The 27715-nt window shown below is 36.3% G+C and overlaps 2 protein-coding genes across 5 annotated transcripts; both read left to right on the forward strand.

Moving 5' to 3' along the window:
• The first annotated feature begins 14 nt into the window (after positions 1 to 14).
• Positions 15 to 9548, forward strand: rbm17 (RNA binding motif protein 17). Of its 2 annotated transcripts, none has more exons than XM_052554335.1 (13): positions 15 to 132; positions 486 to 633; positions 1024 to 1140; positions 1499 to 1665; positions 2394 to 2506; positions 2671 to 2721; positions 3264 to 3390; positions 4980 to 5131; positions 5307 to 5354; positions 6423 to 6499; positions 6800 to 6898; positions 6977 to 7049; positions 8874 to 9548. In XM_052554335.1, exons 2-13 carry the CDS (start codon positions 511 to 513, stop codon positions 8975 to 8977), a joined length of 1251 nt encoding a protein of 416 aa, XP_052410295.1. In that variant the 5' UTR covers positions 15 to 132; positions 486 to 510; the 3' UTR covers positions 8978 to 9548. The 2 variants fall into 2 exon arrangements, with proteins under 2 accessions (XP_052410295.1, XP_052410296.1); XM_052554336.1 differs by having other exon boundaries at positions 47 to 184.
• Positions 9549 to 14052: 4504 nt separating this feature from the next.
• On the forward strand, positions 14053 to 22376 carry pfkfb3 (6-phosphofructo-2-kinase/fructose-2,6-biphosphatase 3). Of its 3 annotated transcripts, none has more exons than XM_052554632.1 (16): positions 14053 to 14364; positions 15903 to 16031; positions 16125 to 16221; positions 16329 to 16395; positions 16862 to 16936; positions 17019 to 17075; positions 17209 to 17333; positions 17419 to 17626; positions 17861 to 18007; positions 18093 to 18197; positions 18280 to 18409; positions 19173 to 19235; positions 19322 to 19386; positions 19469 to 19648; positions 19796 to 19818; positions 20845 to 22376. In XM_052554632.1, exons 1-16 carry the CDS (start codon positions 14283 to 14285, stop codon positions 20849 to 20851), a joined length of 1560 nt encoding a protein of 519 aa, XP_052410592.1. In that variant the 5' UTR covers positions 14053 to 14282; the 3' UTR covers positions 20852 to 22376. The 3 variants fall into 3 exon arrangements, with proteins under 3 accessions (XP_052410592.1, XP_052410590.1, XP_052410591.1); XM_052554630.1 differs by lacking the exon at positions 20845 to 22376 and adding an exon at positions 20286 to 20838; XM_052554631.1 differs by lacking the exon at positions 19796 to 19818.
• The last annotated feature ends 5339 nt before the right edge of the window (positions 22377 to 27715 follow it).

A 27715-nucleotide genomic window follows, 5' to 3' on the forward strand; every position in this document is an offset into this window, starting at 1 on the left:
AAAAAGAAATTGAAACGCCAGCGACGCGTGGTCAGTTGATGATGTCATTCGTCCGCGACGTCACACTCGTAGCATGTTATGCTAACCGACTGGGCAAAACGAGTAACGTTAGAGGATTTATTTTCGTTAAAGGTGTGCATCTTACATCATATATTTGACCGTTAAAGTGGATTAGTTATTTAAGGTTAGAAAATAGGCATTTTATTTATTTATATAGTACAATTATCGTTGCAAGCCGCATGGAAGTGAATGCTAAATATATAAATAATTATTTCTTTTATTATTTTTTTTTAATAAGGAAAATTCTAACTGCATGTTCATTTAAATTGTGATTTTACGTTGAAACACGCCAAATTTCCTTGTTTTCTGAATACGCTAGCTTTTGTTACTTAACACACCGATGTTTTGAATGCGTTTGAACGTGTTTAATCTTGCTCTTGTATTTATGTTTCATATATATGTGTGTGTGTGTGTGTGTGTTTCAGAGTTGTGGTTTGGGAAGGAGGTAAAATGTCTTTATATGATGATCTGGGGGTCGCAACAAACGACACTAAAACAGAAGGCTGGTCTAAAAACTTCAAACTGCTTCAGTCTCAGCTGAAAGTGAAGAAAGCTGCACTGACACAAGCAAAGGTGGATGAGTGTTTATATGATCATGTAGATTCATAACTAAAGATAAAACATATCTAGGTCCCCATTGTCATGTAAAACCTGGAATATTTCATTTTATTACTTTTATTTCATTTTATTACATTTATTATTTTAAAATGATTTCCCGTTTGGAAAAGGGACCATATTCATGTTATTCATTATACTTTACATTTATGCAATTAGCTGTATAAGTGGTTAATTATACTTCACAGTGTTAAATTGGCTGAAAATTGATCTGTTCCTGTTTTTATTTATTTATTTGCATCATTATCCAGTAGCCACAATAGCTGGAAAAGTTACGGGTATTTATTCTTGTGACATGTTCATTAATAAGCTGTGAGAACCAATAAATGAATCTGACATCTTGTGTAGACTCAGAGGACGAGACAGTCCAATGTTCTGGCTCCGGTTGTTGATCTGAAGAGAGGAAGCGCTGGAGATGACCGGCAGATCTCTGATACACCTCCACACATTGCTGCAGGAATGAAGGTAAACTGTGTGTATACCCCTGTCTGAATATTGGCATCAATGGCTGCACATTGTTTACTAATAATAATAATAAAATCTCCAGATACTTTACTTTGTATGTTAGTAGGGCTACACACATTTGCCCCAAAAAAAAGGACTAAAATAAACACATTGATTTCTTTTTTATATCGTTAGTAATAGTAGTGCATATATATAATTAAATAGCAGCCATTCCAAGATTTTTTAAATGTAGGCATCACAATGTTTGGCCGTTAAAAACAACAAACCTTTCACCCATTAATATGTCACATTAAAAATGTATGAGGATTTCCCACTGAGTGGTTCATTATGTTTCTTTGACTGTGTGTGCCTATGGTAGGACTCGACATCAGTTGGGTTTTCATCCGGAGAGGTGCTGATTCCATTGGCTGACGAGTATGACCCCATGTTTCCCAACGACTATGAGAAAGTGGTGAAGAGACACCGAGAAGAGCGACAGAGACAGAGAGAACAGGAGCGACAGAAAGAGATTGAGGAGAGAGAGAAGTATGCCTCCATGATTTCCCATTAATTTATTCAGAAAATGTTGTCAGTATCTGGTAGATCTGTTAATTGCCAACCAATATGGCTACCGATATTTTTTTGGTGACTGATGCCAATATCTTAGAGCGTAGTCTGGCCAATATATCTGCTATCAGAATATTTTGTTTAATAATAAATAATACAACCATGACAGTTATGTTAATATTCATTTTGCATAAGGTTTACTAAAATAATTCTAAATACAATTACCAAAAACAAATTTTTTATTACAAAAAAAAAAGAGGACATAGAAAGTTTGCTTCCTCTGATGTGTATTTTACACTATATGCTTTGCTGCATATAGCTCTAATGTTGACTCATTCACAATTTATTGAACAAAGAATACCTCATAGTTCACAATATTTGCAAAAATTAATACATTTAGACAGATTTATACACTGCACTTACACACTATTCTAATTTATGCATAAAGTAATGTGTCCAAAACAGACATGAATACTAACAAATAGTTTTTTTATGTTTTTGAAAGAAGTCTCTTATGCTCACCAAGGCTATGTTTGTTGGAACAAATTCCTGTTATTTTAAATTGTAATAATATTCCACGATATTATTGTTTTCACTGTGAATGAACAAAGCCTTGGTGTACTCGAGACTTATTTAAAAAAATATGACATGTCCTGTATTCCTGATCTGCATAGATTAGTGTTGTTTTATTTTGAACTGTGTGTTAGGAAACGTAAAGAGAGGCACGAAGGAGGTGGAGCACCGAGCGGATTTTCACGTTTCCCAACAGAAGGCGAATCAGATGAGGAGGAGGAGTATGAGAGAGAAAAGAGGAAGAGGAGTGAGTGCCTTTGAAACATCTCTTCATTTCACATTTCTGTCTTTCGATCTCACTTCCCTATATTTTGTCACTTGTGATCCAAGATGGTAATACCATGAGGTTGAAGTAGGGCAGTTGATATGAGCATCAGTGTTGTTTAAAGATATTGTTTATGTGGCACACAGATATGGGTGGAGCTGCCATCGCCCCTCCGACATCACTAATGGAGCGAGACTGTAAGTAAATTTCACTGACCTTAAAAAAAATCTTTCCAGAGTCTGAAATCATAACATGATGTTTGGGGATGAACAGAATGTTCAGCAGCCAAAATAAGTGAAGAGACCAAATAATATGTACTGAACAGTGACGCGAGGCGATCATATAGAGGGCTGCGCTAATGTTTTCAAAGAAGTTTATTCTGCAAGGCAAGGCTGCATTTATTTGTGCAGTAAAAATACATGCCTGATTCAAGAAGGGGGTCTCAAAAATTGCCAAAAAATATAACTTTACTAAAACAGTAAAAAGCACAGTTTGGCTATTTAATTTATGCAATGGTGAAATAAATGGCTAAATAAATGCAAACAATCTTGTTCGTTATTCGGCCCTCAGTCCAGTGTTTCATTTTATTCGGCTTCAGCCAAGAATTTTCATTTCGGTGCATCTCTAATGATGTTGATTTTGTGTGTTGTCGAATCACGTCTGTGGCTTTACACAGTCTTTGTCTAGTTGGGGATATGTGAGTAAATCCATTAAAACTGTGTGTTTATTGTCATGACAGCATCATTTTCATATGATGAAGATGGTCGGCAGAGGTCGAAAGCAGCTATCCCACCTCCCGTTTTCGATGAGTCTGATAGACCACGATCTCCACCGGGACCAACAAATACATTCCTGGCCAACATGGGGTAAGAGAGCTATAAATAAAATCATTATCGTTTATAGATACGGGAAGATTCTTATTGGCTGAATTATGGAGGAATATTCAGGACTTGTGTTTGCAGACTGTGTTTTCAGTTGCGTTTTCCATATGTGGACGTATAAATTGTGACTTAATCCAAGTGCGATTTCACATTACAATTTGCACTGTGACTGCCACATTTCAAATGAAAAAGCAAAGTCCATTTGCAACTGTACTGTATTTGCCATATCTTGCGAGTTATGAGCATGTCATATTTCAATAGCAATTTTAATTAGCACATTAGCTTTTCCACTCTCTCTGCGTCGTGCGTGTAACCTGCCAAAACTCAAATCGAATCGCAGTTGCTTTTGCATTTGAATTTCCGAAGTCTACATTGGAAAAGGCTCCGCTAAAGACAGCTGCCAATCTTTTTTTCATGTCTGTGTGAACTAACAGACAACCTTCTTGGCATAATACATCATTGACCTATTGGTAAGCCCCGCCCCCCTTCGTTACTGTTGCTCTCTTGGGCAAACAAACGGAGCAGCTGACTGTCTCGCAAGACAGCTGTCAGGGTGAAAACATTTTCCCACAAAGTTGTTGCACAATTTTGGACACAGAAAGCATACCATTCACATGGGAATTAAATATTCCATAGAGGGATATATCAAATATTTTAAAATAACTATGGTGGGTAATTTGAGGCAAGGGTTTACAGATCACAGTGCAAGCAGAAGAAGCCTCATATAACGTTTGTTATATATTATACTATATTGCAGATGGCAACATGCAGGATCGCTATTTAAGTTTGTAATAGCATGGATTCACTAACTTTACCATTAGCTAGTTTGCTGAAGCACAAGATGACATTAATGTTCTGCTTGAAAAGATGAAAATTGTAACTTAATGAGTGTATGACAACCAGGAAATGAATGTTTTCATCTTCATTGGGATTGGGGTTTACACACGCACTTGAGTTTGAGGACCAGTTTCCAGTTGTCACTATTAACTATGATTTTTTTAAATTTAGTTAGTCCTGAGGCATGGAGTATGATTAAGCAATCTAAATATGTTTGTTCAGAATAAGGCATTAATATGTACTGTAATAAGCAGCTAATATGCTAGTAATATGCATGCTAATAAGAAACTTGCTAATAGTGGGAATTGGTAAGTGTCACCCGGATTTCTGTTTAATGAATAATATTTAGATTTAATAAAATGATTTGAATTTAACAAGAAAATGATGATGTAACACAAGGATTCTTAATATAACAAAGATTTATGCTTAAACAGTCAATATAGATTTTCAAATAATTAATTTTAAATTGAGTTAACATCTAACTAAAGGGTTGAATTCAACCATAACATTTCGATTGAACTAAAAGTTACGTAAATCTTATAACATTTAATACAATAGAAGGTTTAAACTATGAATTAAGATATAAACGAATTTCTGTTTAAAGAATTTATTTGAAATATAACATTTAAGCTCATAAGCATTAAATCTAAGTGTGATCAGTTGTACATTACACTTATATATATGAAGTGTATTATTTGTCATTTATTTAGTCCACTACTCGTCTGTGTGTTGTTCAGTGGTACTGTGGCTCATAAAATCATGCAGAAGTATGGATTCCGAGAAGGGCAGGGCCTGGGAAAACACGAGCAGGGGTTGAGCACGGCGCTCTCGGTGGAGAAAACCAGCAAGCGCGGGGGCAAGATTATTATTGGAGACTCAGCGGAAAAGAGTAAGATCACACACACACACACACACACGCACGCATTTGCAAGCACAAAGCAAATATGTCCAAACCCACACACCACAAGTCCAAAACAAGCGTCCTCTTGATTTGTATCATGTTTGTTTTCAACCCCATGTTTTGTCATTTGCCCAACCCATGTGAATGTATGTGTATGTTTCAGCGTCAGGATCCAGTCAGAATGTGGCTGATCCACAAGCCTCTAATTCAGGTTTGGCTTTATTTATTTCCTGTTTCCCATACCAGACATTTGCTTCTAATGTGTTTTTCCGCCTTGATCACCCACATGTGCCCTGTTAGTCACTAGAAACCAGAAACTACACACATTTGTGCCCAACATGTCTGTTACGTTAATAATGCCCATAACATCCCTAACATGGGCATACAGATATTACAGTAAATAATGATGTTATCATGAGATGTCCTTTCAGGGTGTGCTTTATGGTTACAATTAGGGCTGCATTCATTGCGATTAATCGCATTCAAAATAAAAGTTTGTTTAATTGTTATATATATATATATATATATATATATATATATATGTGTGTGTACTGTGTATATTTATTATGTTCATTTAAATACACACACATACATGTATACATCAAGGTAAAATAGGTTAGATTTATATATAAAATATTTATATTTATATAAATTATATACAAGTTTAAATATATATATATACATATATATACATATATATATATATATATATATATACATATATATATATATATATATATATATATATATATACATACAGATATTTGTAAAAATATGTGTATTTATATATACATAATAAATATACGCAATACACACACATATAGTATGCTAAGCAAACTTATCCTGACTGCGATTAATCGCAATTAATCATTTGCAGCCCTAGTTAAAATATTATATTAAAATATTATCTTGAAATTTTTTTGAAGCCTTTTTACTATATTTTTTCATATCATTAGAACCGTCATTTTGACCAAACAGACATCAAGTTCAGTTATTAAACTATGGAAAAACATTTTGTTAAAGTACTCTTGTTTCCCACAATGCTTTTCACTACATGAACACAAAGGAAGAATCATTTAATCACTCTCATTTGTATGCACCAGAATTACAACACATAGACATTATATAATGTTTACCTACCTTTTTTCTTTTTTTTTTACACAAATAACCATTTTGCGACACCTGTTTATTACTGTCATCATCAGTGAAGAGTTGTTTGTGCTGGTATGTGAAGCAGTATGTTGTGATTTTAAATAGAAATGTACTGTCTGTTTTATAGCGGATGCCTCAAAGAAGAACGAGGCCAACCCTCTCACAGAGATTCTCAAATGTCCCACAAAAGTGGTGCTGCTGCGGGTAAGCTGTGTGTTTTCTTTCTAAACCTTGCTAAAAGCTCTCGCAGCTGCTTTTTAAGAATTAAATAGAGCTTCACAAATGTCTGTTTTGGAAATGTAAGTGTGATTAGAGTTATATGCTGCACCCATTTAGCTTGAAACATTAAGTTCTCAATTTCTCGCACTTATTTTGTTGCATGCTGTTTTTGGCCCCAGTCCCAGTTAAGATGTGCCCCTTTTGACAAGATATTACATGAGAAGCAGCTGATAGTCAGGACAATTTAGTTTAGTTTGCACATACGTACCAACTGTCTGTGTGTAGAACATGGTTGGAAGGGGAGAAGTGGACGAAGACCTGGAAGCTGAGACTAAAGAAGAGTGTGAGAAATATGGCAAAGTCATCAAGTGTGTCATCTTTGAGGTGAGCGTTATGTGAAGCGCGTCTCGCATGTGGATATCTGTCACTGACATGAACCCTGTGTCTGGCTCGTGTTTACAGATCGCTGGTGTTTGTGACGAAGAGGCCGTCCGCATTTTCCTGGAGTTCGAGCGAGTCGAATCGGCCATTAAAGGTGTGTGGTTTAAAGACAAACTTAAAGAGTGTGTGTGCAGGTGGTCTTTATTTCAAGTGTCCCAGATCTCACTTAATAAAGCAGGGAAATGTGTGAAGGCCGTCCCATAGGTGTTGCATCACCTTGCTGGTTACATCACTCCCTCACCTCAAGGGATACCAGACCAAACCAGTTTCAACTCACTTTTAAACACTGACCGAAATATTAACTGGCTGGATATGACCTCATCCTTCAAAGGTTTTTTTTTTTTTTTTACCTCAACAAGGGCAACATTTTAGGTTAATAACTTGATTTGTGTGTTCATGTTATGTTGCTTTGTGAAATATTAGCTTAATATTTGTTTGTCCAATTACATTTGAGCCCCTGAAAAAGTGGTTGTAAGCGCAAAGCATTTTATTTAATATTTTTGTTCAACCCCTTGAATTAAAGCTTAGTCTCCACTGTATATGTTTTTGAAAATTCTGTCGAAAAGAAAGTTCTAAAGAACAGCATTTCTTTGAAATATCAATCGTTTAAAACATTATAAATGTCTGATCGTGCCCTTGCTGAAGAAGTACTGGTTAAAAAAAGAGAAAGAAGAGAACAGGAGAGACCCGTTCGAATACAATCATCGTTTTTGCAATTCTGCATCTAAAATTGCACGCTTCTTTTTGGCCACTGTGAGTCAGGCATCTGGAAACAATGCCAGGCTGAAAAAACACTCTGAAATGAACACCTGCTTCACTTCTCGGGGTTGGGATAAAGCTGGAAGAATGCAACCGTACAAACAAAGACATTTCATAATGGTTGGTTGGGGAGGCTTTTTTTAGTGGTTTGTTTAAATTGGCTTGAGTATTGTCATGCCATCAAATATTTTTGATCATAGGTCAATATTAAAAACCCACTTTAATAGTTTAAAATGGCAATAACCCTCTGGTGAGATCACGTGGGGGAAAACCAAACACTTTCTGTAGGGGATGTTTTTAATGATGCATTTAGCAGCTAAGTACACGTCTTGCAACCTTGTGTGGTTTAGCTTTTTTCTTCATTTATCTGCCCGGGTCTCATGTTTTTCAAACCAAAAAACGGGAATGGACCTTGTGAACAGCCCTAAAATGATCAGAAATCATTCATATTTGGTGTTTAAGAAATATTAATTAATTAATTCTCAATGTTAAAAACAATTGAGTTGATATTTATAATGAAATTATACAAAAGGGTTCTTTGAATTGAAAAGAAAAGCTTGTTAAAAAATAAAAATGGAAATCTTTGTAACATATATACATTGTGATATTATATTGTACCATTATATTATATATGTGTCTGTGTGTATATATATATATATATATATATATATATATATATATATATATACTACTACTACTACTACAAATAAACGAGTCAAAATCATTAAAATCCATTTAACCAAGAAATTGCAAAGATGGAATAGGAAATGAGGTCATATCCTGACAACTTTTATATTGAGGCTGTGCCTTAAGTGACTGTTTAATGCTTTAGGACAGTGCCATCAACTGGTCATAACTTATACATGTTAAATGTATTTATAATGCCCTTCAAAAAAGTCAGAAACCATTTAAACATTTCTGTTCCACTTTACAATGAGCAGTTTGTGCTCATATTCTCATAATTGCAACCTCATTGGAATTATTTAACTATGTGCTAAAATATCTATTAAATTTGATATATAGTATTTTGTAAACAATTTTATATATGTAATCAGATTTTTGTGTACTGAGCCAGTGTCATAGTGTATTTACAGTTGATCTTGATCTATGAGTATTTTGAAATGTAAAGATAACTGTGCTGTTTTTTTGTCCTCCTCAGCTGTGGTGGATCTGAATGGGCGGTACTTTGGAGGTCGCGTGGTCAAGGCCTGTTTTTATAACTTGGATCGGTTCCGTGTTTTAGACCTGGGAGATCAGGTGTGAGTGGGACATCCAGAGCTGCAACGCCAGGAGAGAATCAACACCAGGAGGAAGTCTTCTGTCGTCTTGTAAATAGCATGAGTAGTTTTATACACACTTGTAAAATATTAGCTTGTGCCCCTTTCCACAATACGTTTTTGACATCTCAGTCTAACGTGCAGAGAGTTAAGTAAGCCATGTCCATGAGTTTGCAGTTGGACTATGTGTTTGGCTCAACTAGGGCTGTTAGTATTGAAAACTCATCTTCTCCAGAAGCTACTACATGGTTTTGAAGAAAGAAACTGTTACAAGCTCATGTTGAATGGGGTGATGATGATGATGATGATGATGGTATTGAATGAGTCCTGGTTCATGATTTATATAATCAGACATACAAGTCCCTGTGCGAGCCTAAAAAGTAGTACACCTACATTCTTCTGTCGTGACATAACGGCGACTCCCATGAGCCCTCACTCTCTGATCCACACACTATTGATAGATTTAAAGAATGATACTTTTCAGTAATGTGTGTCTTGACCTGAGCAGAAACTGGGTTTGGTGTGTTACTCAATAAAAGGTGATTTCGTAACATGTACTTTTTTTTTCTTTATCTTATTTGCATATGACTGCATCAGCTAAATAATATTTTGTGTTGTACCTGATAACTATGCATGTTAGGTGTATGATGGTTTATGTTCATTGTGAAATATGTTAGACTGGGTCAACGATGGTGCAATGTTCTGGTTTGGTGAGAAGAACACACTTGCATAAGACGAAGTGCATGCTGGGGAATAAAAGAAAATAGACTGAACTCCATGAGGATTTGTTTAAACAGAACAGATCCTCATCAAATGACTCTTGTATGAACACAGTGTCTGAAATAATGGCAGAAAGGGGAAGAGCTGTTCATGTCACAAGTTCAGCACTGGGTATTGAGCTAGAACAAATCTATTTGTGGCAGCTTGAGGTGATGGCTTTGATAGTTTTAGGACATTTGATTTTCAATTGTTGTGCTATGGACATAAAGGAGACCATTAATCGTGCAGCTTTAGGAAGCAAGATATACTATTTCTGAGCACGTTATACTGGCACGTAATAAAATGTTCAAGAATCCAAATAGAGCTTACAAAAATTGTGTATGAAAATATCAGATTTATATGAAAAAGTAAGCTTGACTACTAGTCCTACCCCTCAGCAGGGTGACAGCAGATTGTTTGAAATCCTACAAATGAGTGGAATTAGCAATAAAATAGCAACGAATTGTCATTGAATTGTGTAATTGAATTTTATAGTAAAATGTAGTGCAGTGGCTCTCAGTCAGAGCCCACTAGGGGGCCTCAGTATAATACTACAAACTGCAAATTCAAATTTATTTAAAATAATTTTTTATTATTTTTTCTTTGAAGAACCAGGGCTTGCATGATCTTGGAAAAACTATATATATATATATATATATATATATATATATATATATATATATATATATTTTTAAGTGCACATGCACATCGTTTCCAGAAGATTAAAACAATTAGTTCAAAATATCAAACATGTTTGATATCCTCCGACTGAATGGATTTATCGTCTGAAGATAAAAGATAAAAGAGTCTGTGCCCATCATACACATACATGATTTCTCAACTCATCCGAGTGTGTGTATGGGGAAATAATTATAGAGGTGGAAGGAGATATTTACAGTTGTGGGGGTTTATGCAGTTTTATGATACACTATTTTAGATTTGGTGGTTTATTTTTAGGGTTGCCCACTTTTAAATGTTCTTAATTAAAGGGATAAGTTCACCCACATGTTTGTCCAAACATGTATGCATTTCTTTCTTCTGTTGGAAACAAATGAAAATATTTTGTGTTTTGTTTTCATTTGTCTTGTGTTGTGCTTTTTTTTTTTTTTTTTTCTCGTTTGTCTTGTTTTGTTTTTTTGTTTTGGACCCCATTTGCTTTCATTGTCTGACCAAACAATTCTTTAAACAACACCTTTTATGTTCCGCAGACGAAATAAAATCATAAAAGTCTGGAACAACACATGGGTGAGTAAATTGGTGGTAAACTATCCCTTTGACACTCCCGTCTGGACTTTATACAACCGTCACCAGACAGAAATCCGTTAGCTATGTTAGCGAGGTGTTGATTAGCTGCTGTTTGTTTTTGAACTGCACTGACTCTGCTTGTGCATGTGTTGAGGGGTTGAGTTGCCAGTTTCATTTACAGTAAACAGGACATCAGCACACTGCTCTGGACAGTGTTTATCGGAAATTTTGAAATTTGTGAAATTAATTTATGGTGCATGACTCATTTTTTTTTATATGACCTTACAATAACGGCTGAGTAGTTCCCTTAAAATACACCTGAAGGATACAGCTGACAATAATATTCTCCAAACGATCATATAAGTTGTTTCCTAAGAACTAGACAACACTTTCTCTAAAATATAATCTCAAAAGTTGACTAAGAATTTGATTCCTTCCTTTAATAAAAGATCCATTCATTACTCACTAGCTCAGGACATTGATAAGTGTGTGATTGTGTGTGCACTTCACTGTGTGTGTGTGTCGTGTTCTCTCCGGTCTATTCCTGTTTTTGACATCTTATCCCTGTGCAGAGTTAATCAGCTCTTGGGACAACTTCAGGATCACTTGCCTTTCACCCTCTCTGCTTATTTATTTTTACTCATAGAGAGTCAGATAACACTTTACAGTAACAGTGTGTATCACAACAACCCTGCATACTGTTTAGTGTTTACCTCAGAGAGTCGTTTCCTATTGTAGGTGTTTGTTTGTTCTTGTTCATATGCATGAAGCAATTCACATTTCCACATCTTTCACGTGAAACATGTCTTGCAAGCAACTTCAATAACAGATCTAGCAGTTCACTTCACTGAACAGCCATCAACGTCATGTCTGCCAGTCAGTAACCCCAATTCCAGTAAAATCTCCTGCATGGAGCCCGTTAAACATTATTTAGACTGTTTCCTAAATAGCTCAAGATTTCTGCCATGAGACCGGTTTGAGAGTTTCTACATTTTCAAAGAGTTTTCTGTTTTTCAAATGAAACTTTAAATGAAGGTGTTCAGAATGCTTCAATCCAGTTGCAGGAGAAAGCATATGTTTGCAATTGGGCACAAGTTTGTATTATGCGATTCACATGGAAATGTATGATTTTGAAACCTAGCTCTTGTGGTGCAAGAGCAGATTAGGCCTATACAAAAATTAAGAACGTCATATGAATTTGCAACATTGTGATAAGTTTGCAGAGGTGTTTGTTGGTTGCAAAGATGTTCTGGGCGGTTTTTACAGCTTTTCTATGTGATCTGTAGCGTGATCTGGGTGGTTGGTGTTTGCTAACTCTCCCAAGTCAAAAGAGCCCACCTCCAAATCGCCAGATGAAGTTTTGGGCCTTTAGTGGTCAATTATAGCCTGTTGAAATGGATAAAGTATTTATTTAAAGTGTATTTATAATATTTTAAAGAAAATCCACGGATAGGCTATAGGCTAATTAATCTCCATAGTACAAAGTTAAGACACATGTAGTTTATTAGCCTACTTTTAACTTCTAGACATATACCATTTATATTTACATGTAATAATTTAAGATAACAGACCATTTTATCCATCGCGACTTACAAATGAGGACAATAAAAGCATTTTAACAAACAAAAGGACAGTATAAGTGCTTTATGAAAGATTTCCTTCAAACACTGCTATAAATTCTACAGAGTCTAAACATATTTTGGGATGATATTTATTTCAGCTCACCCAGTGTGTCCCGCGCAAATATCAGCCAAAAGAAAAAAACTGAGAGTTCGGTCAGACAGGGATCTGGGTCAGCTCGGCAGTCGATGGGAAACACGTTCATTGTGCATTAACAAAGACATGAAAGAGAGGGAAAGTGTCATGAAGCTTGGGGAAAACAAAGCTGTTCTCACATTACTTGTAATTAACTAGTTTTCTTTGGGTATCGCATGTCTGTGTGAAAAGAGGAGAAACAGAATGACTTTTTTCCCGATGTACCTTCAAATGTCTTCTAAAATATCGGTCGGTGAGTGTTCTAAAGCGCTGCCACGTGAAAACTAGACATAAAATAAAAAATTAAAATAAATAATGTTTCCATTTAACGATGAGTGTAATATTCTCGGACTAGAGATGATGTGATGTTGTAGTAGAGTGATGTCACATCCTCGGTTTTCATCCTGTACGTGCAGCTCTCAGCATCACACCGAAGAGCTCAAAACCAACAAAGGCGTGATTAATAAATGCAGCGCAGTCATCTGTTTCTCATAGACGTTTCTCTATTATATCACTAAGTATAGCAATATTCAGCTATATTAAAAAATGTAAAAAAATAAAAAGGAAAAAAGGGGTCTGCATTAACGTTAAGTTCAGAAAAGTCACAATTTAATGTTCCAAAAATGTTAAATTGTCATGATTCTAGAATTTCGGAACTCTTTCGGAAAATTATTTTTTCTTATTTAGGCTTTAAAACAAACAAACTCTAGAAATTACATGCACATTAAGTTTCATTTAATTACTGATTCATCAGCTGTTGTTGTTTTTTTAAGTACAAGCTGATGCGGAAATAAAACGGACTCCTGTTATTTCACATGCAGCCTAAGTGTTGACCGTTAAATATAGTATGAATTTACGAATTTTATGGCAGGAGATAATCATTTGAAACACAACAAGCCTGTGAATTTATAGCTCAAGACGCTTGCTATTATTTCACTGGTTTATGGAGATTGATGGGTTGACGTAGTGACTCTCTGCACGTAGGCAAGAGGGGATGCCCACTCCACGCGTGACCTGCATTTTGAATTCACTTGAGTGCACAGCCTTGCAAGCCTTTGATCAGTTTGTGCATAGCATTAGCCTCTAGAAATATAACAAAATATCAACATAATTATAATAAGTGCTCTGTTATTCAACGCACGAATATAAAGTGTGAACATCATAGCGGTGTTTTTTTTTTATTCATAATAACTCAGCTCTCTTTTGGCCGCCAGGTGGCGCATGTGATCGCTCTCTCGGGCAGACACGCCCTCTGTGGTGACGTCACAGCATCGCACTGCCGGTTCCGTATTTAAGGCGCAGACGAGGAGAGACGTGCCGTTAGAGATTACCGGGAAGCAGAGCAAGTAGGTCTGTAAAGATTTTATTGTGGAAGCAAATCATCAAACAGCGTTTTAAAGAAGAAGATTTACAAAGAAGAGCGACGTTAACTCGTCATTGTTCGGTCGCGTTCGTCAAAAAGTCTTGGAATTTCCGAATCCGGTGTGTAACGGGACGCTGTGATCTTGCCGGTATTCCCCAATCCTAAAGGAATGCCAAAGGAACTAACACAGAACAGGATCCAAAAAATCTGGATTCCCTCTAAGGATGACAAACCTTCAATCCCCTGCCCATGTGAGTAACCACATTAGTTACCTACTTTTATATTTACATCAAATTTTCTGTTAAAGATCAGCGAGCATATTCAGCAGTAATGCGCACTTGGTCATCGGTAGCCATGACAACAGAATGACTGTCCCTTTAACATTCTAAACGGTGGCTCAAGTGTTTCGGTGTTCACGGAAGCCCACACGCATCGCCTTTTGTAAAGATTTTGGGACTCAAAGGCGCGCTGATGACGCCAGGGATTTGCAGAGGAATGTGGGAATATTGGGTCTTCCGATCATACTGGGTTCTGATTGGTCAATATATTCACCTGGACTCGGAGCGAGCGTACGCACAGGAATTACTCATCACGACACAAGTGATGCTTTTTAATATCTGCTGCTTCAGTGATATCACCCTGACCCTCATGTTGCTTACTGCGATAAATTAAGGTATACTTTAATGCAATAAATAATAAATCGATTGCTCAAATTTGTGAAGCTAAAAAGCTCGCAGGAGACAACATAAATTGAAAAAACAAACAAACAAAAAAACAACGCATAAATACAAAAAATCAGTAAACCATAACATTTTAATATAAATAATGGTAATAATTTCTGCAATTATTAATTTTTTGTATCACATTTTATTTTTGCAGATAAAAAAAAAACTTGTATCCAGGACAGTATTTTATCTATTTATTTTTTGCAGTGTTACCATATAATGTAGAATATAATGAAATCGCTATTAAGAATGAAAGAAGGAAGGAATAAATAAATGGGGGGTGGGGACTCCGTTCACAATTTCCTTTATACATAGTGTAATTTATAAATACAATATAACATATTTTGGGGTGAATCATGATGTAGACATGTTCTCCGTGAGATTCTGTCTGGTCAGTGTACGTGGACAGCCAGTTAAAGCCTAATAAGATCATGGTCTGTCTCTGCTGACTGAGCTGAGTTTTCTGTTGGGGAGCTTCTTAAGGATTAACCCCAACTGCACTGGTTCACATTGCCTATTCACATGGCCACCTGCCAATGGACATCTGTAGTTCATTGAGAAAAACTGCGGTGTACTTTCACTCTCCCTCTCACGGGGATTACTTTTACCTCATCAATACCATGATGGAATAGAGACATATTCAAAGTGAATCCTAGCCTAATGCACAACTGCATAAATACATTTTTTTTGTGGCAATTCCTAAGAAACGTCAGACTTGTGCAGAAACATTTACTTCTGGGAGGATTTATGTGTCTGTGTGTGTGTACGAGAAAGTGAGACTCATCTGCGTCGCTGCCGGCGGCATGGAATGTGCATTTAAGTGTAGTAAATATTTAGCTTTGAAAGTGCATCTGTGTGCACATGACCTGGTCAGTAGCTGGTGGGGAGGGTCACTAAAAGGCTGCACATTGCACGTGACTGGGACATCATGTGGAATGAGGGAAATTAAAAGAAAAATTTCCATTTATCTTGAAAAACCCTAAAATGTAGGCTAATGGTGAGTTGCGATTAAACATTTTTCAGCAAATTGTGACCATGTATTTTATTTTCTCTTTTAATTTTAGCACGTGGAGGCCCCCACCTGGCAAACTCCCCAACAGTGATCGTGATGGTAGGGCTTCCTGCTCGGGGCAAAACGTACATATCAAGAAAACTCACACGCTACCTCAACTGGATCGGTATTCCCACAAAAGGTAAACAAATCAAGCAATGTTAAATGAATAAATATGTTTGTATTTTATATTATTATTTTTCTTAATTCTTAATTGCGCAATGTGTATTTCTAGTCTTTAACGTTGGCGAGTATCGACGAGAGGCAGTGAAAAACTACAGCTCTTACGATTTCTTCAAATCGGACAATGAGGATGCTGTAAAAATCCGACAGTGAGTTGTGTGCCTGCACTACACTATGCCATGAGATAGAAATGAATTCTTCTTCCACTCTTTTATGTAGATCTATGAAGTAATTAATCATTTCGTTTTGTCTCCAGCCAGTGTGCCTTGGCCGCGCTGAGAGATGTCAAGAATTACCTCACCGAAGAGGAAGGTCAAGTGGCTGTGAGTACTGTATCTTTAAGTGCCGTCAAACGATTAATGGCATCCAAAATAAACGTTTTATTTACATAATATATGTGTGTGTACTTTGTATATTTGTTATGTATCTATACATAAGCATGCATGAATGCGTATATATTCAAGGAAAAATACAAATGTTTATATTAGGGCTGCACAATGTGTCGTTTAAGGCTGTCGTAGTTGATCCGTGTTATTCATTAACTGTACAGGCCAGCTGCTGCCCGGCCCTTGACTAATGTGATTTGTGGATTAATTGAAAAGACGATTTTGAAAAAAAAAAAAATATATGTGTGTGAGTGTGTGTGTGTATTTAAATATACATAATAAATCCCTAATTTTGGATGTGATTAATCGCGATTAATCGTTTGAGCGCACTACTGTAGATGTATAAACGGCTTGCAGAAAGTTTCAAGATAGAGCAGATTCTCACCTCCGTATCTTTCCACAGGTTTTTGATGCCACAAACTCAACCAGAGAGCGACGGGATATGATCCTGGATTTTGGTGCAGAAAATGGCTTCAAGGTCGGTCATAATATCTTGAAAATCACCTTTGATGAAAATTACAAGAAGGACGAAGACCACTAATACAAATGTACTTTTGCAGATTTTCTTCATCGAGTCTCTTTGTGACGACCCGAATGTAATTGCCTGTAATATCCTGGTATGTTTCATGATTAAGAGTTTCAGACAACAAATTTAACATTTATATGTAGAGCTTAATTATATAAATGACTGCTAAATCACTGACGCTAAAGTGTGCAAAACCGCTAAACACTGCATTAATATTTAAACAGGAAGTTAAGGTGTCATGTCCGGACTATCAAGATTGCAACAAGACGGATGCCATGGAGGACTTTAAGAAAAGAATCGAGTGTTACAGAATGAACTATCAGCCACTTGACCCTGACCATTATGACAAGTATGTTATCAAAACACACAGGCAAATTTTCTGTCAATGACTTGTCTTTGACATCGCAAGGTTAACAACTTGTTTGTCCTCACAGAAACTTGTCCTTCATCAAAGTGATTGACGTGGGCCGTAGATTCCTGGTGAACCGCATTCAAGACCACATCCAGAGTCGGATCGTCTATTACCTGATGAACATCCACGTGCAGCCGCGGTCGATTTATTTGTGCCGCCACGGTGAGAGCCAACATAACCTGCAGGGCCGTCTGGGCGGAGACTCTGGACTGTCTACACGAGGACGAAAGGTACTTACGCTCGTAAATCTTGGAAAAGAATGAAAATAATGCAGGATGTTTGACTTGTGAGATTGGGTAGCTCATCTAAAAGTGATTTGTAGCTTTCATAAACAAGCGTGTTGTTGCCAAGTTAGCTCAATTTGGTGGTTAAAATTTGAATCCGTGTCCTAGCCAAGAGTATTAAATAACCCATGTGTCAAATTTATCCAAACTCTCCAGAATAACAAACGTTCCACTCTGTAGTTCGCAGGAACTCTTGCTAAATTTGTGGAGGAGCAGAACTTGAAGGACTTGAAGGTTTGGACGAGCCAGATGCGCCGTAGTATCCAAACGGCCGAGGCCCTCAACGTGCCGTACGAACCGTGGAAAGCCCTGAATGAGATTGACGCTGTAAGTAAACTCGTGCGTCTCTGGTTTGGTGTTTCTCCAAAGGTACTTCAATTTCATTCTTAAGATGTTCGTATGTTGTCTATAGGGTGTGTGTGAGGAGATGACTTATGAAGAAGTGAGGGAGAGGTTCCCAGAGGAGTTTGCTCTCAGAGATCAAGATAAATACTACTACCGCTACCCTTCCGGAGAGGTACAAACCGATAAAATCCCCCTATTATACTATGGCAAGGTTTAAGAAAGTGTCTTTAATAAAATGCTTCTGTGTTCTCCAGTCATATCAGGATTTGGTTCAGCGGCTGGAGCCTGTGACCATGGAAATGGAACGACAGAAAAATGTTCTTGTCATTTGTCATCAGGCTGTGATGCGCTGCCTGTTAGCCTACTTCTTGGACAAAAGTGCAGGTGAGATTCTTAAATAGAACTTGGGGTCATCATTTACTCACCTTTGTGTCATTTAAGACTCTGAGTTTCAGACTCTATGAGTTTCTCACTTCTATGGAAAACAATAGAGGTTTGGTAGAAATTCCCATATGCTCTTTCCCACACAAACTGATGATAAAGTTCCACTTGAGCTCCAAAAAATACACTTTAGGAGACTTTTAAAAGAGTAGGTAACACTTTAGATTAGGGAACATTATTCACTATTGACTAGTTGCTTATTAGCATGCATAACTAGATTATTGGCTGTTTATTAGCACTTATAAAGTACATATTAATTCATATCCATATTCTAGATCTCTTAATCCTACTAGCTACTTAAATATACTGTAACTACTACAAAAACTACCTTACTGTCCATAAGAAGCAAAACTATGAGTTCATTAAGGGAAAACTCTTTAATAGTGAGTATGTGTTTGCTAATCTAAAGTGTTACCAAAGCATACTTGAAATAACACGCTTTAAAAATAAATACTTGATGATGTTTATTTTAGAGATTGACAACACCACTTTCGTAGAATGGAAAAGAGCAGCAGGAACATTCATCAGAATATCTCTTTTTTTTTTTTTTTTTTTTTTTTTTTTTTTTTTTGTTCCATAGAAGAAAAACAAAGCCATACAAGTTTGGAATGACATGAGTCATAAGTAAATGACCCCTAATCTCCATCCGCACCCTGTACTTATTTGCAGTGCATTTATACTAACTTTTTTAATTTCTTGTCGGCAGATGAAATGCCGTACCTGAAGTGTCCACTCCACACAGTACTGAAGCTGACCCCGGTGGCTTATGGTAGGAGTATAGTCTCGGATCATATTTGAATAATATTGATAAGAATAACACAAACTAATTGTGTGTTTTGTTTGTGTGTTTTAAAGGGTGCAAAGTTGAATCCATCTCTCTTAATGTGGATGCAGTGAACACACACAGAGACAGACCAGAGGTAAGCACAAACATATACACTCCACACAAACACTTTTTTACTATTTCAGGTTCTAATCTCTTGTTATGTCTTCTCTCTCTAGGAGGTGAAGAGAGGCCCGAGCACTTTGATCAGGAGAAACAGCGTGACCCCTCTCACCAGCCCTGAACCCAATAAGAAGCCCCGCATCGAGGGTTTGGACGATCCGATCATCAGAGAGCTGACGCCCGCCCAGCTGTCCCTGTGTTCAGCGTCACACACCACTCTCGCTCTGCCCACACAGGTGAGCCACTCTCACTGTCCTTATATCCATGTCATATCATCTCTCCAGAACCCCTAATCATTTCATACTTTGACCTTTCACATTCTCTTCCTTTTTCTCTCTGTTTCATTCTGTTTATTCTTCCTCATTCCACCTTATGTGCAACAGCACTGGCTTAGTGAAGCTTGTCTGTAAGTATTTCCTCCTTCTGTTTCTTCCTTATCTTTTTCAAATGATTATACTTCCTCAAATGCTTAAAATAGGCCATACAATGAATTTGACTCTAATTATCAACTCTTAATGCAACAAGAAAACATTTCTCATATCTTATGGTCATTGACATCCAATTAAACCTTTGGCCCAGATGTCCTCATAATTAAGATAAGCGCAGTATCTAAACTTTAGCCAATCATGACAGCCTTATTTGCATATAAAAGTCTTAAAGGTACAGTGGCAATCTTATTTGTTTTAGAGAAAGGGTAGAAAATGGTAATGTAAAACTACATTACAACTGATCATGAAGTCTAAATGTTATAATTTTAAAATATAGCCCCTTTATTATGCAACTGTTAACTGTAGTTACACTACAATTTATTTCTGGATACCCACTTGTAAATGATCACTGTATGTCTCTCGCTCCTCTTTTGCACGCTTAAAGGCGCACTTTTCTACATTATCTACAAGTGGTGTCAGTGCTGCTGTTTCAGAGGTAATAGTAATATAAACTAATGTAGTAGAGTAGCTAAATACTATTAGAAATGTATTTAAATAGTAAATGATATTAGCAGACTGCAAACATTTTCGGATAAAATCAAGTGGATCCTCCAGATCGGATTGAAATCTTGTAAAATGGGTTAAATGGATGTAGAACGAATGGGCCCTGTTTACACCCAGCATTAACATCTGGCATTCATGGCGAACACCGATGCTGATGTCTGAATAACAAGGTTACAATTAGCTAAAAACATTGTCAACGTAAATAAACTCGTAAAGTGTGCAAAAATATGTAGAGCTTGGATTTGCTGTTGAAACACTTTGGAAATATTCACTTTTTGATTGCAGATTCCATACAGACTGGCCCAAAACAAAAACAACACTGTTTTTGTGTTATGCTAACTGCTGTAATGCTAAAATGCACTTAGCTAGCAGCTAGCTTATTGAGTAGATCCGCTGTTCAGTGATTAACCAAACAATCTTCATTCTTTTTTTTTTCACAGAACCTGAAGAAATGCTCCATAGAGTGCCACGAAGCCCCTCAGCTCTGCCTGTGAGATTTGAAGACTGGATCGCTTTACTCAGCGCGGAAGAGTTTCCTGTCAAGCTGCTTCCTCTTTTCGTCCCAGAGAAAGTGTGTGGTCATCTTTCAAAAAATGGACACTGAGTGCAACCTGGGTTTTTTTATTTTTATTTGTCCTTTATTCGTTATTATTGTACGTGTCCTGTGGTTTGTCCTAGTAAGGAGTTTAGTGATTTCTCTCTGTGTCTTTGTGCATGAAGGCAAATCCGAGGCAGTGGCACGGATTAAATGATTTTGTAAACCACCCCCACATTTTTGAACACTATTCCCTGTTTACGTAACAGGATACCACTTGGAGATGTTTTTATTTTGATTTCGGACAGTTTTTTTTTTTAACACTGACGGTAAGAATATGCCCTGAACTTTGAAGGACGATGTTAAAACAGACCAAAGATCACCCGCGGATGCTTTCGGGCTGATTCATGGCTTTTCTGCACTCACTTTCAAACATATGCTGCATATATATTGCACATTGTAATTGCACATTTAGACAATATGCATTTATTTGTCTTAAATTCTGAGGGCAATGATGACTTACCTTTTGTAATGCTGCTTGCAGTTTTGAACGTTGTTTAAAAGTTCTCATGTTGTCCACTGCAGTTTCAGATGATTTGTGTTATGGATATGGATTGTGAGTGTGTATTTTTGTTTTTGTGTGTCTTTTTAAGACCTGATGACAAGGTCAATGCGCAAGGTTATGAAAACAGGGTGTTTTATGTGTGTTTGGATGGGACAAAGTGAAGCAGTGTTTATATTTGTTGTTTATATTTAATTTAAATTTATGGATTTGATGGATATCAGACACATTTTTTATACTGTTCATTTATTAATTTCCTAGAGTGCCTAGTGCTTGAGCGATCAGGCCAGAGCTGTTTTTTTTTTTTTACATTATGAGAATTATATTGGAGGAAAAAAGTAACATTTGGATTTTAGTGTACTTTTATTATTTTAGTTTCAGCTTCGTCAAAGCCTGATTAAGAGATTGAAATAGTGTTTGATATTGTATGTACAGTTCTACCCTTGTTAACCAAATGTTTACAGTTTGACTTTGTAAGAGATTTTATAGGAATGTAGTAAAATTTTAACACTTTCGAATCGAAGTACCAGCTTTAATTGTAAATATACAGTTCTGAGAAGAGATCTAGTTGCTTTGAACAGCCATTTTTGGCTCCATTTTTAGTGTAAAACATCCTGTTTATCACACGATTAGGTGCAATGCTGTATATACTGGCTCTTAACGGTAATTCATCTGATCGCTTCTGATACTTGAACTACATTTTGTAATCTCTTTTTCCTTTTTTTGTAAAAAATAATATTTATTTATTTGTACTAGGCATTATCTTTCAAGCACTTTGTTCATTACTGAGATCACAGCACATCAACATGTCTCTTTCTGAAGAAAGTGAATCATTTATATGCATTTACTGACTCAATAAACAGGCTAAAAGAGGATTTGTGGGTGTGTGTTTTTTTTTTCACAGAACTGCATTTCCTTTTCTTGCAATTTTTCCATAAATGGTCAAATACAGGGCGACAGTTTCCCATCCCACTGAGCATCCTGCAGCTTTCAGTCAGTTTGCTGTTTGCAACCACATCCGCCTCGTTTCTAATGAGCACTATCTGAAATTTATGGGCCTCTGGACTCTGCTTTGCTCACCTGTTACAACAGAAGCTATAACCTCAATGGAAACTTGCTGTTTAACCAGTCAAACCTTTCATTTACTATTCAAATGATTGTGCAATGATGCAATTTACATGAAATGCTTGTCACACGGCATCAGTCACATGCCCACAGTTCACTGCAACAGGAGTGCAACCGATTAAACTTGAAAACATGGAATGTGTATAAACAGTATAATAACCATTGTAAACAAAAACAACTATTAGTTGAAGGACAAGCACAGACAGTAGTTACATTTTCATAAACAGCAATAATACATGATATCACTGCATAGGCAAAATAAGTATTTGGACATTTTAGTTTATTTTTCAATCTTTGTGTAAGTTTATTTATTTATATGAGTGTTTGTTTTATTTTTTATAAAAATATACATTTTACTTAATGAAACAGGGCTTTCATATTTTTTTTTTCAACCCTGTTATACAATTTTCCTCCTTTTAAATAAATGTTTTAATAAACAGACTAAAGACAAAATAAAATCTGTATTTTATTAATAATAATAATGTAATGCTTTAATTAATTTACTAAACAGTGTATAAAATATTTTTCCTACTATTGCATTTTCATGGAAACCATGAAAAACGTTTCTGTACTTTAATTTCAACTGTTATGTTTTTCCTCCTTTTAAATAAACGGTTTCACTTCATGCATCGTAATTATGGGAACAACTCAGCTGATCACAAGGTTCAAATAGAGGCTAGAGTTCCGTTTTTTTAAAGGAAATGTCAGTAATAATCATCTTCAAGCTCAATAATCAAAAATACTGTTTTATACAGCATTTTTGTGGCTTCATCTTACTTCCTAAACGTCTATGACAATAATAGGGATGCTATGAACGGCTGGTTTTTTATATATTTTATAAAATAATTAAAATAGACGAATCAATTATCTTTTTTTTTTATTGTAATACTGGATCAGATGTAGTTGATAAAACTTTGAAGGTGATATATATATATATATATATATATATATATATATATATATATATATATATATATATATATATATATATATATATTTTTTTTTTTTTTTGTAAAGAACTTAAAATATTTTATGACTCGTTGATTTCAACTACCAGGAACAAGGAATGTATAAAAACATCCCTCATATTAAAAAAATGTCATTTGTAAACTGTAATTTTTTTTTTTTTTTTACTGTCCATGATGTATATTTGTTATATATATCCCCCTTTTTTGTTTATCTTCTAATTGGTGTTAAGTATTTATGTTTGTTTGTTTCTGAAAGAGAAAAAAAAAAAAAAAAGGAATGCTATGAACCTTTTTCTTCGGCTAGACTTCCGGTACATTAGCCACTGCTAACGAGGACAATAACAACGTGCCGTAAACGGTAAAACAGTTTGCACTTACAAACAAGTGTGTTCATAATCAAGATAATACATTAAAAGTGTATGATAATACACATTAATTTCTAATATCAAGCAGCAAAACGAAGTGTTTTGTTGATGGAACCGGAAGCCAGACCCACATAATTTACAAATGGCTGCGCCTATTTTTAACGACAAGAAAAGGTGGATTGAAACTGGGAAACATAATTTTCAGAAATGATTTTTTAATCAGCCTTAACTTTTTCAAATGAAATGATGTAAAATCCTTATATATATACTTAATTATAGCAATCCCTTGATTTAAAATGAGCATGTAGGCTAGTAAATGACAGTGTGGAACAGGAGTGTATGTGACTATTATCAGCGAGCTCTAATGGTTATTTATGGCTCAATGTTGTGAGCTTCAGGCTGAAGGGATGCAGAACACACACACATCAGTCTACTCTGCAATCAGATCAGTGTGAAGTCAATCAGGCCATCGATGTTCCAGCTTGTCACATGAGACAAACTCGACGCCCCCAGGTATTCATGTGCAGATGGATACAGTCAGCTTATCCTGCACGGTATGGAAATGTCCCAGCAGCTGTTTCCATTGGTTTTCATCATCTGTAAAGCAGCTCTTGATTGTGGAATGTAGAATGCATATTTGAAATAATAGTGGTTTATCATTATGAAGTGACGTGACATTCATCCAAGTATGTTGACTCAGAATTCACACACACACACACACACACACACACACACAAGGCAGCCATTTATGCTGCAGCGCACAGGGAGCAGTTTGGGGTTCAATGCCTTGCTCAAGGGCACCTAAGTCATGGTATTGTCGGCCCGAGATTCAAACCCACAACCCTAGGGTTAGGAGTCAAACTCACTAACCACTAGGCCATGACTTCCCCACAAGTTATTTAGACTTGACCATATATATGCCAATAAAATATTATGATGAGCATAATTTTCTTTCCATTTTAGGCTAGCTCACTATCCAGCCTGCCTATATGATGTTCTCAAATGTGCTTGAATGCTTTGTATGTCTGTGAGAAAAGTTGACAGAATTGACAGAAATCCTGAACAATGTTTATGTAACAATACAAACTTGAGTAGTCTGAGGGAATTATATTTTCTAGTTTGTATTGTCATTTTATCCAGCGCAGATACGACTCAGAGGTGCGAGGCACTATATATTTTGGTTTTGCAGGAAGAGAAGGTTTCAAGTGCACACACAGTCTGTGCTGAAAGTCTTAGTTTCAAAATGTTGATGTTGGAAAGTTTGAGTTTCTTTCTTTTTGAAGTTTTGTTTTTCACAAAATGGGCAAGACTCTTGTACTGTTTTCTCACAGCTGGAGACTGAAGGAAGCTGGATCAGGGTCATGATAATAACAATGAAACCACACAGCTTCCTGTGGGCAGAGCTTACATAAATGAGCAATGGGCAAGAAACTTCACTCATTCTCTAAAAACAAAGACGACTCTGATCACTTTGCCAGCTTTTGCTCGTTTAATCATTTGAGATAATTAATGCCCATTTATCCAAATTTGCTCAGACCAAAATTATGAAGTCAGACAGATATTATGAAGTTCCCATGAGGAGGTTGTTTTGGATATATTGGTCTATGGAAAACCGTAATGTCACATTTAAGATCCAGTTGGCCAGAGACAGAGAGGGAATGTAGCTAAAAGTATAGTTGATCCTTTATAAGGTGTACTGAATGTGAGTTATCTTGTTTGTTTATCATTGTCAAAACATCTCTTGAATGCTCGTAAAACCTAAGAATTCAAATCTTCATGTTAAAAATTGCCTGATTAAGTCAATAAATGTCTTATTTCATATACCAAAATGCCACCTAGACAATGGTTATTCGATAAATCGTATGTGTGGCACTTGAATCGTATAGTGAAAAGTTAAAAAAGCCTTTATTACATCACTGACTTTATACATTAAATGGGGGGGGGGGTGAAATACTATTTCATGCATACTGAGTTTTTTACACTGTTAAAGAGTTGGATTCCCATGCTAAACATGGACAAAGTTTCAAAAATTAAGTTGTGCGTTTGAAGGAGTATTTTTGTTCCAAAAATACCTCTTCCGGTTTGTCACAAGTTTCGGAAAGTTTTTTTCGAGTATGGGTCTGTGAGACGTTAGATGGTTAGATGTGACTTGTTAAATTTCAGCCTCTGGATCTGATTCTGGATCATAAATATATGTCTGAATCTGACTGTTAGCCATGGTTTGTTTTGGATGTTTTTTTCCTCACGGTAATGTGACAGCTTCCAAACGCTCTCAACGCAAAAGCCTACTCGCGCTCGTGATTCTTTAGCTCCGCCCACACGTCACGCCTCCAGGCGCTCGTGTTTTTCCAGGAAAAATCGGTACAGACTATCTTTCTCTTATAAATATAATACAACTAAAGACTTTTTGGAGATATGAAGGATGCAGTACTACTCTATAGGTACTCAAGATTAACAGGATATTGAGTGAAAAAGAGCATTTCACCCCCCCTTTAAAACTCTTTTGTTGAGAGGTACATCTATGCGTTGCGAACTTTTCACTATACAATTTAAGTGCCTTGGAGTTCAAGTTTTTAAAGCTAATGATACTTTTGGGAAACACAGCCCAGAACATTCGGGACACCTTAGCATGTAGCATTTCCGTAACGACGCCAATCACATGGAACTAGAAAAATATAGTTGGTGTTAAAAAGTTGGCCAGTATTTGACACTACGTGCGTATAGGTATTTATATAGTGTGAACATGTAATATGCATGTGCATGACAACACTGTTCTCACATATTCATATTTTCGTGGTTAACAAAGACTATAATGGTATGGTTCGCAAAAACTCGAACTTGAACTAACTGCAAAAACACTTGAAGAAAAAAATCTATTTTTAGTTGAAAACGGTGTCGTGTAAATGCTCCCCACAGGATTGTGGGGTGAAAGACGTAGCTCTATCATGACAACTCTCTGAAAATTTGAGCATGGTAATGGATATGACAGTGTTAATGTATTTGGTCTTGGTGGAATAGATCTACGATGCTGCTGCTGTTAGCTATTGCTGTTGATGTAGAATATTGCTGCAAAGTAAATACAGAAACTTGCTACTGCCGATACATACATCAATACAATGCTTTGAGTTCTTAAGAAACACTACTGCTGCACAAATAGCGTATAAAATGACCTATAGCAGATCTATACAGGTGGAGCTAGGGAAGGTGAGGGTTTTGAGGAACTCTGAAAGCACGGTACATACTGTGTTTGTTTAGTAAATGCTAACCAGCCACAAAGCAGCAAGCTCATTAACTAAATATGTAACATTAACCAATCAGCTTTTGCCAAGTAGCTTAACACTGTGCCTATCGTCAGTTTGCGTTAAGGACCCATCAGCCTGTGCCATCTAGAGTTTCATAACAGAACTTAGCATTTCGCATGTGTATTTCGGATTTAGCAACAAAGAATGATGACAAGTTAAGTATTTGAGCATTTTAGCTTCTGTTCACACACGTGTCATAGCCATCAATGTTATTTCTCTCTTAAGCACTTAAATTTAATTTATTTATTACTGTCTGGCAGCGCTAAAATAAATGCATAATTGTTGTTCTGGCTGATTTGACATGATCCTGCTTAACTCTGTGTCTTTAAATAGAGCTTTAATTCTCTGGGATTATAGTTCACTGTGGTGACTTAGCATTACTGGCAAATACACACGCAGCACAGACTATGGATCCGTTCCCATGGTGTCTCATTTACTTAATCATGTAAATAGC

Source organism: Carassius gibelio, chromosome B4 (assembly GCF_023724105.1).
Source record: "Carassius gibelio isolate Cgi1373 ecotype wild population from Czech Republic chromosome B4, carGib1.2-hapl.c, whole genome shotgun sequence".
Classification (NCBI taxonomy): domain Eukaryota; kingdom Metazoa; phylum Chordata; class Actinopteri; order Cypriniformes; family Cyprinidae; genus Carassius; species Carassius gibelio.

What these genes read in the sequence shown, in the direction of transcription:
- pfkfb3 (XM_052554630.1), top strand. Translation starts at nt 14,283, where the DNA reads ATGCCAAAGGAACTAACACAGAACAGGATCCAAAAAATCTGGATTCCC. An exon ending in TGTCTACACGAGGACGAAAG is followed by an intron (nt 17,627 to 17,860) that starts GTACTTACGCTC and finishes TCCACTCTGTAG; the next exon opens with TTCGCAGGAACTCTTGCTAA. An exon ending in CCCTGAATGAGATTGACGCT is followed by an intron (nt 18,008 to 18,092) that starts GTAAGTAAACTC and finishes TGTTGTCTATAG; the next exon opens with GGTGTGTGTGAGGAGATGAC.
- rbm17 (XM_052554335.1), top strand. Translation starts at nt 511, where the DNA reads ATGTCTTTATATGATGATCTGGGGGTCGCAACAAACGACACTAAAACA. An exon ending in ATCACTAATGGAGCGAGACT is followed by an intron (nt 2,722 to 3,263) that starts GTAAGTAAATTT and finishes TTGTCATGACAG; the next exon opens with CATCATTTTCATATGATGAA. An exon ending in TCCACAAGCCTCTAATTCAG is followed by an intron (nt 5,355 to 6,422) that starts GTTTGGCTTTAT and finishes TCTGTTTTATAG; the next exon opens with CGGATGCCTCAAAGAAGAAC.